This window comes from Lolium rigidum, unplaced genomic scaffold, assembly GCF_022539505.1.
Source record: "Lolium rigidum isolate FL_2022 unplaced genomic scaffold, APGP_CSIRO_Lrig_0.1 contig_27167_1, whole genome shotgun sequence".
Taxonomy (NCBI): Eukaryota; Viridiplantae; Streptophyta; class Magnoliopsida; order Poales; family Poaceae; genus Lolium; species Lolium rigidum.
In genome coordinates, this window is record NW_025900074.1 from 25,267 (window position 1) to 39,965 (window position 14,699).

The 14,699-nt window shown below is 47.9% G+C and overlaps 1 protein-coding gene across 1 annotated transcript; it reads left to right on the forward strand.

The window, feature by feature from the left end:
• The first annotated feature begins 221 nt into the window (after positions 1-221).
• Positions 222-3,108, forward strand: LOC124680745 (RNA polymerase sigma factor sigF, chloroplastic). Its single transcript, XM_047215795.1, has 8 exons — positions 222-424; positions 511-653; positions 781-902; positions 988-1,438; positions 1,581-1,811; positions 1,891-2,031; positions 2,168-2,365; positions 2,796-3,108. The coding sequence occupies exons 1-8, from the start codon at positions 325-327 to the stop codon at positions 3,090-3,092; spliced, it is 1,683 nt and encodes a 560-aa protein (XP_047071751.1). The 5' UTR covers positions 222-324; the 3' UTR covers positions 3,093-3,108.
• The last annotated feature ends 11,591 nt before the right edge of the window (positions 3,109-14,699 follow it).

Genomic DNA, 14,699 nt, shown 5'->3' on the forward strand with positions numbered 1-14,699 from the left:
TGACAGTGTGTGGGGTCGGCGTGGCAGAGAAAATCCATGGCGCTGCTCGCTCGCCTTATCCTGGCCTCCTCCATATCAAAATCAATCGGCTGCTGCTGCTCACTGCTCTCCTCAGCTGGACTGAAGCTCAGCTGGAGCATAGGAGTAGGTAGTAAAAAGGGAAGGAAGCCATGGCTGATCTGCTGATCGAGTCACCACCATCTGCCTGACCAATAAATAGCTGACCTCTGATGAAAACGGATAGGAGGGGAGGACACTGAACCAGACAAAGTGCGCTCAGCTTCTTCTTCCAGCCAGCCTCGCCCAGGATCCTGGCTCCCCTCCATGAATTCCAGCCGGAGCCTCCTCTCGTCGCCCCTCTTCCCCACCTCCTCTCCAAACTTCAGGGGCGCCGCCTCCTCCCCATCCCCCTCGCGCACCTCAGGTACGTACATCTTTATACATACACGCTCTTGCCTTCCTCTGATTCTGGTATACTGGCTCTCACGCTGCTCTGGTTTAACATGGCAGTTCCAATGATACACGACAACGCCGGCCGGGCGTCCACGGCGTGCCACTACTCGCCGTCGCTGGTGGCCGCCGAGGAGCAGGCTGTCCAAGGCTCGGTGTCGCTCAAGGGCGAGAAGGCCTTGCTGGAGTTCCTGCTGGACATGGTTGGTTGCCCGTCCATCCATCCATCCACGACAGCTTAGCTAAATGCGCGTAGAAAGAGGATCATTCACTTAAATGAATGGTTGGCAGTGCTGATTTATTCAGTTTCTTACATGTTCTCCTCTTAAGGCTCTGGAGCAGCACACCGAAGGGAAGACGAGGCTCAAAGGCGAAGAGGAGGGGGCAGAGGGCGAGTTCGAGAGCTACCTGCGAGACCTGCAGCGGCAAGTGATTTACCAGCAGGCATTTGGGTAATGATGTGCAGTCTCTAATTGCGTTCCTGTGCCCAAATTGTTTCTCCTTGTGTTCTGAACCCAGCTGAATAAACATTGGCAGTGAAAAGGACACTTCTACTCTCTTGAGCACTTCAACGTCGTCACCGGAATCAGGTCCGCGACTGGGTCTCGGCGCAACCTCAGCTTCTTTGATGCAGAAGGTGGCGTTTCTAGCAGATGAAACAGACACTTCTGCTACCCAACTGGAAGTGCCACCCAGCTTGATGCTTTCCACCAGTGTGGAGTCGCACCCATACGAGAAGCTGTTGGGCAATGGGCAGGTGTTCATTCGGTCTACGCGGCTGCGCGAGAGAAGGTCCAAGAAACGCAATGCTCCTCGAGCATCAAGCGGTGATGTTCAGTGCGGCGTTGCCGACTCCAGGAAGGACAAGTCGAAGAAGTATGGCAGAGTTCTGGGGCCGGACGAGCCATTCAGGTTGTTCCTACGGGATCCAGAGACCACAGAATTCTTGACGGCAAAGGAAGAGAAACACTTGTTCAGTCAGATACAGGCATGCCTTTTATCAGTTCCTATTTTTCTTCCTCTAGAACGCCTTAGAACACCTTGTATCCTGTCCTTTTTTTTTGTATCCTGTACTTGATGCCCAGACAATATTTCAGCTTGCTAATTCAGAGATTTGGTAACTTCGGCAGAATCTTATGAAACTAGAGGAGGCCCAACGTAGACTAGAAGAGCAATGTGGCCATGAGCCGACTCTTCAGGAGTGGGCTCAGGCCGTAGGAATGAGCTGCAAGGACCTGCAGTCTTCGATACATGTCGGAAGACGCTGCAGGGAGAAGATGGCTCGCTCCAACTTCCGGCTTGTGATACATGTAGCTAGGAAGTACCAGGGATATGGCCTTGACATCGAGGACCTTGTTCAGGTTTTCACTCTGTTACATTGCTCCTGCAGAACCTATATTTGACATCATGTTCCATGTTGTAAATGTTTATTGATTTTAGGACGGATGCTGTGGGTTGATGAAGACCTTTGAGAAATTCAATCCGGGCAAGGGATGTAGGTTCCCGACATATGCCTATTGGTGGATACGTCAAGCTATTAAAAAGTCTATCTTCAAGCACTCAAGATTGATTCGGTTGCCGGTATGACCTGAATTTACCATGTCCTGAATCCAAGTTTGAGTAGACGATTTCATTTAATCTGGCATTACTATTTTCTGGGAGCTACAAATTTTCTGGTGCGGTGGTGTGACCTTGTTTTCTTGTGCTATAATCGCAGGAGAGTGTCTATGCACGTCTTAAAAAGGTGGGGAAAGCAAGGCTGGAGTGCATCTTGGAAGGGGAGCAGCCTACTAATCTAAATGTAGCTAGGCGTGCCGGCATCACGATTGAGAAGCTGGCAAAACTCAAAGCGAAAACCAGAAAACCACAGTCGATGCAAGATCAGGTTTGGTCCAACGATGCTGTCACGTTCCAGGTACTACCATGTCCTGCAACCTTCATAAATCATAATAGATTAGCGAAGAAGACAACAGTAATAGTATCACAATAGGTCCTATTTTTATTCTCGTTCTATGGACCTGCCTCCAAAAACAGTAGTACTGTACAACGTGATTTTTTAAACCAATGATTCACTTATATGGTTCACAACTGCGGAACAGAGCACTTTTGACTGTATAATTGATCACTCTTGAATTTTTTTGTTGTATTATTAATAAATCAATTGTTGTGCAAAAATATCAGGTTTTTCCAAAAGCTTATCCTGGAAACCTGGAATATGCACCGCAGTAGTAATACAGTCAAATTCGAAAGTAGGCTGCCAGGGTTGCAACACGATGTTCAGTTACCATCAGGGTCTAAATGGCTGCATGACTGAATCAACTGAGCTTTGATATTTAACACCGCAGGAGATTACGGAAGACCCGAACATCGAGCCTCCCGACCTCGTCATGGACAGGATGATGATGAGGCAGCAGGTGCGTGACTTCCTGGGCATCCTGAGCACCAGGGAGAAGGAGATCATCGAGCACCGTTTTGGGATCTACGACGGCGAGCCCAAGACCCTCCACGTGATCGGGGACATGTACGGGCTGTCGAAGGAGAGGATCCGGCAGCTCCAGAACCGGGCCCTGGATAAGCTGAAGCGGAGCGTGTCGACGCAGGGGTTCGACGTGTACCTGGATCTGCTCACCTCGAACGGCTGAGCTGCTTGTTGCTGTTTTTCGATTCCATTGTTCATACAGAAAAATAGGGGAGGAGAAGAAACACACACACATGTATATGTATGTAAGTAGCTGCCGCGTTGTACACATTCCCAGGAAGGCAGGAACCCCACTGACATTGCAAAGTCTAGAATTGAGGCTGAATTTTGTCAGCATGCGCACTTTCAGTGGCATCTTTCTTGCCCTTGTAAGTAAAAGAAAATCCCAGCAAAATTATGGTAGATACTGATACTGCGATACCTTGTAACCAAGTACATATTTTGCGTTCTTTTTTTGGTTCATCAGGTACTGTAAGGATTAATAAACAGGTAGTGGGTACTTGTCACACAGTACTACCTTCCGCTGGCTGAATGACTATGGGCACATCTGTGAGCTTGGCTAAGATCCGGCTTTTGTTTTCAGCTGGAGCTGGGCGAGCCAAAGCAAATACCCTGATTGACCATCATTGTGCCAGATGACACAACTTTTGACCTTTCAAGTCTTGCTGTCTTAGGATCTTTGTGATCATGTCTATGAAATAGAATGGTTATGTATAGTTTAGTTGATACAAAGACGTTGTGCCCACCGTCCAACATATTAGCTAGGACATACACAAGCACACACACAGACGACCCAAGTTAACTTGACACCGTTACAAACCAAACAGACAAATTAAACCAACACACGCGACCTTCGATTGCCGCAAGACAGACATAAGACAGCTCTCCTACAAGACGCTACACAAGCTATATAGTATCAACATCAGATTAGGGTGTAGCATGGGCGGACAGACAGAGGATCAACTAGAGAACTAGGCATGATACATCCGGTTGTATCGAGGAGGGAAGAGGTTCTTGATGACCCTCATCACCTTCCTGGCATACATATCGTCCGTGACGTGCCGCGGCAGCGCCTCGATGCGCCACGCCAGGTTCATCGTCTCCACGGGGAATGTCTGCACGCGCGCAGAATGAGTTGATTCAGAGACGCACACATATATGATAGGAGCTAGATCGACGAGAAGAAGACTAGGAGTACTCACGTGTTTGCAGAAGTCGAGCAGCTTGTGGACGACATAGTTGGAGTACTTGCCCCGCACCAGCCAGGCGAGCTGCGTGTCGTGGAGGCGCAGCAGGGCGGCGAACACGCGGCAGGGCATCCCTGTCCTCTGGAAGCAGGCCTCCGCGACGTAGCTCCCGTAGCAGTCGAGGGCCAGCTCCACGAGTCCGCCGCCGTCCCCGAGGAGGCGGTCCAGGAGCCTTCGCCTCGTCTCGACGTCACCGTGCTCTAGGGCATGCTGCATGAAGTAGTTGCTGTGCTCGCCCATGGCGATGATGTGGGCGTGCGTGAGGAGGGTCTCCTGGAATGCCCGGAGCTGCTCGCCCCGGGCTGCCGCGTAGCACTCCACCAGGCACTTGGACCCCGACACCGACTCCAGCATGTCGCCCATGTTGATCAAAGCGTGCTCCACTAGAACCTGTATTTGTATCCAATTCCAGAGTCGATCGTTTGTGTTAGTTGACACCACTAACTTTGAATGGATCTAGTGACTCCCTCCGATCCAAGTAACTTGTTATTATAGATTTAAAGAATGGTTAGATTTCATGCAACATTTTACCTAAATGTAGTAATTTAGATCGGAAGGAGTAGTGAGTTTGTCTTACCATGGTATGCTGGTAAGGCATGGTGGCGAAGCAGTGCCGGAGGAGTTGGTCCCCATTGGCGTGCTCCATCACGCCTTCGGACAGGAAGCGGTGCACCAGCGCCGCGCACAGATTGTGATACGGCGCCGCCGCCGTCATCAGCTCCTTCAGACACGTCTCCCTGCATTGCATGCGTACCACGGGCGTCGGCCGGTTCAGTTAAGCTTTTTGATCAAAATAGCCTTTACTATTTAGTTTAAGGACAAAAAATGCGTGCGTGCGTGCGTGCAAGTTTTCGTACCAGTAGCCGTGGTTGGTGAGTCGCAGCAGCGCGTGGCGTTGGCGCCCGAGGGCGGCATGGACGAGGGCGTGGACCTCGGCGTGCCGCCCAGCGCAGGCGCGCAGCAGCGCCACCAGCACCTCGTGGCCCTCCCTGCTATCCATCAAGTCGTGCACGCGGCGCCTCACCCCGGCGAGCACGCTGAGCCGGATACGCTCCTGGTCATCGTCGGCGCACTCCTCCGTCCGCATTGTGGTGGAGGAGCAGGTCGACGACGTGTGCCGCCGAGTCGGGGAACGTCACCAGCTGCAGATCCATCGGGGCACCGCTGAGCAGCGCCGACCGGGTCTCCTCTAGCGTCCGGGGCTGCCACCTGACCGGTTGAGCTGACGGGATGCCGCTGGGGTGGATGACGGTTCTTGTTCTTCCTCTCGTGTAGTCCGGCACGTACGAGGCGTCGGTAGAGCGGTGGGGGACAGCGTGATGTGTCTGGTAGTAGTACTGGCTGGTGCTGGTGTTGCTGCTCGCAGGCTGGTATTGGATGGCGCCGGCGCTCAGACTGTACGGCGACGAGGCCGGGTCGGACTCTGTGTCTGTGGGGACGAAAGAATCGTAACTGGCGGCGGCGAACCCGACCTGCCCTGCGCGGCTCGAGGAGGACTCGTACGGGTAGTAGTGGGCGGGCTGCATCGTTTGCGGCCACAACTGTCGCACGGCCTGGAACTCTTGCATCCGGCCTCCTCCGCTGGAGCGCCGGCGGCAAGGCGGGCAGGGCCGCGTCTGCGTGACGCTGCATCCCCGCGTAGGCGTAGCGGAGCGACGTCTCCACGTGGTACCCATCCTGCAGCTGCTCTTGCATCGGCGGCAAGGGGTCGCCGAGGCGCATCGCGTCCTGGACGAAGGAGGCGACCTCGTGCTCGGCGTCGCCGGTGAAGTTGCTTGTGGCGCCGCTGACCTTGCTTGGATCCATGGCGACTAGACCTGGGCTGTGGACGGTGGGTTAATACTTAATACCGCATCCACGCTCTTATGGACGCTCCACGAATAGAAGTCAGTCTATGGAGGGAATTGGCGAGCCTACGGACTCTCCTCCCTCCCTTCCGGTGCCGGCCGTGAAAACAAACCGTATGCAATCGTAATCGTGTATAAGATCGCCTGCCAATCCAAATCACCTGCATATGTCTGCTACCCAATCGGAAATAACCAGGACTCCTGCAGTCCAACAAGCAATTGGAAACAGGTAACGCACAAAAGGAATGGTGGGATCAGGTTTCTTTTTTTGGCCGGTAATTCTGAAAATCGGAATTCTCGTTCCGCTCTGAGAAATATTGCTTCCGTTTGAAAAAGTTCGGAGGGATCTCACGAATAAGGTCACTCACGAAATCCTCACGCTCCCTTTTCTCTCTTGCGTGCCGGAGCCCGCCCCGCGCCATCTCCATGGTCGCACCAACGCGTGCAGGCGTTGACGCCTTTTGGCTGTCGTCGAAATAGCCTTTTCGCTGTTGGGAGCCACAAAAGAGGTTGGCTCTGGAAAACAGCTGATTCAGGTGTTCCTCATGGGCCTGGCCTGGAGGTGCTTTGACACGCGTGCCGGCTATAATGCGGCTGCAACCCATTTCATCCAATCATGACATTTTCAGTTCCCCAAGATCTGATTGGCCTCCATACGAGCTACCAATCGCGCCCTTAGCGACTTAGCGCACAAACGCGCAACATATCTCAACACGTCGGCACCGGATTACAGGCAACACAGAGGAATCCCCAATCAAGAACAGACATAGGAGCATGGAGGCGTGATGTGACAACGGAATAAAGCCCGGAACCAAGAGAAAACATATAGATACACAGGAACAAAACTAAGTGGGGGCGGACATGACAGACGACATAGTACCCAACGGAACTCTGCATGCATCGCCGGAGACGAAACCTTCGCTCTGATAGAAATGTAAGAAATTCAGGGTTAGAAGCTATTCCGCCCTCTATTTCTCTATCTTATAAGTGGTGCCACTCATAATGCATATTGAGGCCATCTCGTGAGACTCTAAATTCCAGATATTCTAATCTGACTCGTGACTTATTAACCAACCACTATCATTAACAGTCGGTTACCGAGTCTTAATCAATTAGGTCTCAAACACGCATGTGTGAGTCGTGCACCGAGTTTGATTTCAAATTCAAACTCGCAGGCCTATGAGAACTTAGCTCTGATACCAATTGAATGACCTATGAGCGACTACATGGGGGCTGAATACACGCTACTTAAATTTTTAGTCTTCTTTAGTTTTTAATGCCAAAGCATAAACTAAAGGTGACAACCTGATAGTAAATTAAGGATGAACCTATATGATGTGATGCAAACAAGGGAATGAAAAAAACAAGTAAAGGAGCAAGATAGAGAGGTAGAAAAACAATTGGGGAGCAAACGGAAACGAGACGCGATATGTTTACAGTAGTTCGTTCCCAAAGGAAGTACATCTACCTTTAGGAGGTTTGGCACTACAAATGTGCCAACCACCAGAAAGGCTTCACCGTATTCCTCGGTGAGAACACCACAAAAAGGCCTACCCACGTTCTCCACTAAGCAAGACCGGTCGAGCCAGCTAACCTTCACACACAATGTTGGTGCAAAACTCCGCACACAACTAGGAGGCTCCCAACATCACCGCGAACTAGTCACAACAAGATCTATCCTCGAGATGCACTCAATCAACAAGGATCCCCACTAAGGAGATCTAGGATTTTAAAATCCTCTAAGGAAAGGTTGAGGGCTTTCGAATTTTCTTGGTATATAGGTAGACCAGGCCCTCCTCCGCCAATTCCTAAAGTTTGGGATGATTTGGTTGGATAGGGAGGGCCAGGAGATCCACGTGATTAAACCTTTCTAGCAATGGAGGAGATAGAGTGTTCTTCGTCTTCGATAGGTCTAATCCGAGGAGGTCGGATGAAGATACCATCCGTCCCACTAAGATTTCCAATCTTGCCAGCTACCAGTATTGGGTAGGATGAACAGGCCATCCGAGGGCCAGATGTAACTGTCATTCTCCCCATATTTTTCTGCCCACGTGGCATCTTCTCAGCGCATTTCTTGGGGTACTTGGATTAGGGTTGCCAGATGATTGGGCCTGGGTTGGCCGGATAATCCACCCCACAGATTTTGCCAGCCCGTTCCTCTTGTCTTCTTCTTTCTTCACTTCTACTCAACATAGCATATAACACCATAAGCAGAGCCCACACAGCCAATCCTAGAATCAGATGGTGAACTTTGGAAAGGTGGATCAATATCCGTGGTGCCAAAGACAATCCCTACATACTTGAGCACATATGGTGAGTCTTCTTCGCGAAGAGGAACTCAAATGGTATCAAAGATCCAAAGCCCAATTCATTTTGGAAGGTGATTCGAATACGCGATATTTTCATGGCTTGGCCAATGGAAGACATCGGAAAAAGCGTATTCACTCTCTCATCCAAGATGAAGGGGTGATTGAAGGCCACGAACAACTCAAATCATACATTACTAATTATTATAAAGACCTGTTCGGTCCTCTGGAGGAAAGTTCTTTTTCTCTTAACGAGGACTTAACGGATGACATACCCCAAGTTTCTATGGAAGAAAATGGCCTACTAACCGCACCTTATTCTGAGGATGAGGTTCAGAAGGCAATTTTCCAAATGGAATGCAATAAAGCACCGGGTCCAGATGGTTTTCCAGCAGAGGTTTATCAAACTTTTTGGGATACTATTAAATCGGACCTTCTAGATTTGTTCAGTGATCTCCACATAGGACAACTAGAATTATTTCGTCTAAATTTTGGTGAAGTAATTTTGTTACCGAAGGTTAATGAGGCAGAAAGGATTCAACAATATATACCTATTTGCCTATTAAACATCAGTTTCAAGATTTTCACGAAAGTGGCCACCATTAGACTTAATACGGTTGCGGATCATGTCGTTCAACCATCACAGACTGCTTTCATGCAAGGAAGGAATATCCTTGATGGAGTGGCAGTGTTGCACGAGACGGTACATGAGATGCATTCTAAGAAATTAAATGGGGTCATTTTAAAATTAGATTTCGAAAAGGCGTATGATAAGGTCAAGTGGTCTTTCCTACAACAGACACTTAGGATGAAAGGTTTTTCTCCAGAGTGGCGTGCTCTAATTTATGATTTTGTGTATGGAGGTAGTGTGGCAATCCTGGTTAATGATGACACCGGCCACTATTTCCAAACACGAAAAGGGTTACGCCAAGGGGATCCGCTATCACCGATGTTGTTTAACATTGTAGCGGATATGTTGGCGATACTCATAGAGCAGGCCAAGTCTGATGGTCAGATTGAAGGTGTGATCCCACATTTGGTTGATGGGGGTTTATCTATCCTTAAATATGCCGACGATACAATTCTATTTATGGATCATGATCTCGAAAAAGCTCGCAATCTGAAATTAATTTTGGTGGCTTTTGAGCAGTTGTCGGGATTGAAAATCAATTTCCATAAAAGTGAATTGTTCTGTTTCGGAGATGCCCAAAACGATATGACTCTATATACAGAGTTGTTTGGTTGTGGGCAAGGCCAATTTCCTATTCGCTATTTGGGTATTCCGATTCATTATCGGAGACTTACAATTGCTGAATAGAAAATTGTGGAAGAAAGATTACAAAAACGCCTTAGTAGTTGGAAGGGTAAATTGTTGTCCCTCGGAGGAAGATTGGTTCTCATTAATTCAGTACTGACAAATATGGTTCTATATATGTTATCATTCTTCCTGTTGCCAAAAGGAATTCTGCATAAACTCGATTATTATCGATCCAGATTCTTTTGGCAAGGGGACAGCGAGAAAAAAAAATATCGACTGGTTAAATGGAGTGTAGTTTGTAGTCCCAAAGATCAAGGCGGACTGGGAGTTCATGACCTGGAGGTCAAGAATTCAGCTCTGCTGGGTAAATGGCTTTTTAAGCTTCTTACTGAGGATGGGATTTGGCAAACTATTCTTCGTAGAAAGTATATTGGCTCGAAGGCGCTATTCCAAGTGGTTTGGAAACCTGGGGATTCTCACTTCTAGGCTGGTCTCATGGCGACAAAAAATGTATTCTTTCGCTATTGTACTTTCTCTATTAAGAATGGAGAACAGATACGGTTCTGGGAAGATGTTTGGTTAGACAATGCTTCCTTAAGTGAACAGTATCCTGCCTTGTATAGTATTGTTCATCGCAAAGGTGATACCATTGCCACAGTAATGGCTACCTCACCTCCGAATGTGACGTTCGGACAAGTTTTACTTGGACAAAGGCTATTGGCATGGAATGCTTTAATTCAATAGCTGGGAGATATTCACCTATCACCTGAACCGGATGAATTTAGATGGAATCTTCATGTAGATGGCACTTTCTCAGTCAAATCTTTATACAATGCGATTCTTCATTCTGATATACCGGTTGATAATAATAAGAAAATCTGGAAGATGAAAATACCATTAAAAATTAAATTTTTTGGATGGTATATCTTCGTCGCGGAGTTATTCTTACCAAAGATAATCTTGTCAAGCGGAATTGGCATGGAAATTCTAGGTGTGTTTTTTGTCACCAAGATGAAACTATTAAACACCTTTTTTTCCAGTGCCATTTTGCGAGATCTATTTGGTCGATCATCCAAGTAGCATCTACCCCGTATCCCCGACTAGTGTAGCCAATGTCTTTGGCAACTGGCTTCACGGTATCGATTCAAGGTTTAAGTTGCTTCTTAGGGTGGGGGCGCTAGCAGTTATCTGGGCACTCTAGCTAAGTAGAAATGACAAGATTTTTAACGATAAAAATTGTTCTTTGTTGTAGGTCATCTACAGATGTACAGGTATTCTCCGTTTGTGGTTACCTCTTCAGCGGATGGAGAACCGAGACCTATTTACGGAGGTCTGTACACGGTTGGAGGCTACGGCGAGGGATACTTTTCCCCTACATGGGTGACAGCATAGTCTACGGATTGCAGCACCACCCACACCTTAGGCGTTATATGATTCATCGCTCCGATATGTATTCCGCCTAGTTTTATATACTCTGAATCCAGACACTTTGAACAGCTGTGTGCATCCTGGTTATGCAGAGGCTGGATGTAATTGCTTTCCCGAAAGTAATAAAGAATCCTTTATCGAAAAAACATGAGCACATATGATAAACAACATTCACGTGTTGTTAACAAACACACAAAATCTAGAGGGGTGGTAATTGCTCTTTGAGCTTTTGAGCAATCAAAAATAATAGCTAGGATATAAACAACTATATATTAAATAGTATAGGTGATAACGCCTTGCCTTAAACTTTTTTTTCCTCTAGTAGTATCTACCAACAGTTTCATTGACTTTGATGGCCACACTTTCTCCGAAAATGAAGTTATGAATTAGAGCGTGCCACTCATTAGAAATACCTTTCATCCCGAATGTTTGTTGAAGGAAAGACGACTTAACTTTATCATATGTTTTTTCAAAGTCAATCTTAAGGATCATCCTGTTCATTTTTCTTTGCGATGTAGCTCATGGACTTTCTCATGCAAAGTTACGAGTTTATCTAGGATATATCGTCATTGCATGAAGGCAGTCTCAGTAGAGCGAACCACGTGTTCAACCACAAAATTACACTAGAACCATGAAGGCTTCTAGTGTAGTTCCTGAATGAAATGTCACGTCTTGACGTGGAAAATATAATTAGTGTACGGGCTGTGAGCTATTTTCGACATGGCAGAAGGGTGTCACAATTAAAGTCGGGTCAGTTCATTGGCCAAACATGCATGCAACAATTTCCCCCGATGCCTGCAGCATTGCCAAATTACTCAAAGCTAATGTGCAATTACCAACAAGGAAGCTATATATAGGAAAAAGAAATCAATTATTATTCCAAAGCTCGATCCGATGTCGTTCCATCGGATACAGGAGAAATGTAATTACATGGCGCGCGCTGGCCAAAGAAAGAAATGGAAAATTTGATCTCTGCGAAAAACAAGATTAGAAAGAAAGAAAGCTCTGCTCGAGCGGGCGACGGCATCTATGGTCACCACGCGCGCGCGCATTATTAATTACAGCGAAGAGAAGGAGATCGAGTGTCGCATCGGCGGTGGCCAACTGATCCGACGACCGATCTCTGCGCCGGGCCGCGCGCTCAGTCGGCGGTGCTGGGCTCCGGTGCGTCCGCCGGGGAAGGCTCGGAGGCGGGGGAGGATCCCTCGGGGGCGTCGGCGGCGGGCGCGTCCGCCGCCGGCGCAGGCGCCTCGGCCTCCTCGGCTGCCTTCTTCTCCGCGGCCTTCTTTCCTTTGGCCTCGGCGAACGGCGCCACCGCGACGGCGACCACGAGGAGGGCGAGGATGAAGAGAGCGACGCGGGCCATTCTGTCTGTCGGTTGGTTTACTGGGTGGGTGAGTGCTTGCTTGCTTGCCTGCTTGTGTGCCTGTGTGCTATGGCGATGGATGGATGGATGCTGCTTCACCGGCACCGCGCGCCGTGTTTATATGGGGTACGCGCCGGCTATTCTTAGGGTGAGCATGCAGGCGGACGTCCCCGTCGTGCGAGGTGAGCCGCTAGTGGCGAGCGGTGCTCCCTATTTCATGGCATGACAATGCTCTGGTCCTATAAACTGATGAGTTCTCCAAAGCTGCATTTTCTTTGCCCGTCAGTCAAAAGTTCAGTTTTCTGCTCTTTTTTTTCTTTCTTTCTAAACTCAAGTATTTAATAAAACTTCAGTACTTCTTGTCATGCACTGAAATACTTCGTTTTCTTGAGTATTATTGTGGTTGTTTACAACTAGGGCACCTTAATATATCTTATGTTTTGTCCCCATGTATGCACTAATTAAGGGCACCGCCTTAACGGTGCCCCCAAAAGGAAAATAAAAAGCATGTGCTGGACGGACGAATTAATTCACATCATCATAGTAATTCAGTAATACTGTAGTTGATACTGGACCTCCCGCAATCAAGAAAGTATTGCCAAGGTTGACCTCTCGGACAGAAAAAAAGGTTGCAAGAGTTGACAAAAGCATAATATACAAAATAACGCAACATGATGAATTATTTATTTCTGCCTTAGGACCGCCACATTTTTATTTTGGAATCCATAGTAAACATCCCGTGTTCAATTATTCTATACGATTTCACTTAGTGTTGCAAATCTTGCATTCACATTGGCTGCCACGGCACCGAGCAGCACTGTACGAGCCCCCGTCTTGCTTCCTTAAGTTACCACAAGCCAAAATGCAAAGCGGTTTGATGCAAAACAGCACGCCCAGATCGGTTATGCTGCAATAATCTGTGGAAATTATAAACACAACATGTTTGTGAAGGTGCCCGTAATATCCCGTAAAATCCTATCGTGTAGAAAACTTACATCTACTTGAGATGATAATAACAAAGATAAAACTCACCTTCTGCTAAAGTTGGATTTCCTAAGCACAGAAGCAGCAAGAGGAGAACGCCTGCAGACCGTGCATCCATCACAAACTGCTCCACTAACACAACGATACCGCTTATCTTGGTGTAATTTTTCGATAACACTCTTGTGTCTTGTGAAGAATTTAACAAACTTCCGTCTTATAGACTTCTTGCGAAAGCTGGAAACGGAAAGCATGTAATGTGGGACTAATAGAAAAGGATACGAATAAGGCCATTGAATTCCACTTAATAATATTTTTAATGGAGTACTATAAACTCATAGCTGTATCTCTGGCATCTTAATGATCATTATTGAAATAAAATAAAGAGACGTGGCACATCTCAATTCGGCACATAGCAAAAGAACCGCTAGGAATCGGAAGCCCATATTACATCGTATTATCAGTTGTATGTCAAGCGTACGCTGTCTTCAGGTGCATGGGGTTGGTTAGTCTCCACGATTTTTCAGACCTTTCACAATAAGTTTTTCTATAATATCCTAGGTAATTTTCTTATGTGACACTGTTGCGGTCAAAACCCACCGGCGGGCAGCGACGGGCAACACAGTAGAGCCGGGAACAACTTAGGGCTGCGGCTGGCCCTGGTCCCTCCGAGCGACGGCCCGCAAAGCCTCTGGTACACACGTCCGATGCTGATGCAAGGGCGTGCCACCCGACCTATACCCGGTCGTGAAGGTGATGGAGATGCCTCGCTTAGTTTCCTGCATGGCATACACGTAAACATTAAATACGAGCCTCGATCGGCTCTCAGAGTTATCCCGTGAATCGGCTCAAGGAGCCGATCCACCCATGATTCGTACGAGGTGCACGAATATATGGTGGTCCTGCTTGATCAAGATAAAGCTAAAACGATCTACGACGATTTAGGGTTTTCACCGCATAATCGGATCATCCTACTCACGATTGGGCCTCGCGGCCACGCACGGTGATCGTAAGCCGATCCTAGACAAGGCCTAAAAACCAACACGAGGTTGATCCCCGGAACATCCTGTCTAGGACTAGCAAACGACACCCTACGTGCCGCTGGATCCTCCAACCCTTTGTAAGGCATAACTATTGCAGATATTAAACTAATCCTTGAAGAACAAGGAGCAACCGTAACGGATCGGATCTACTAAATAATGATCAAGCGGGTGCCGCCCCCACACCTAAGATAGGTGTGAGGGCGGCTAGATATGCAAGGGTTGCACTACGATAGCATGTAATACGAAGAACAATGCTAACCCTAACATATCTAAGATAACTATGTTGCTCGCCAT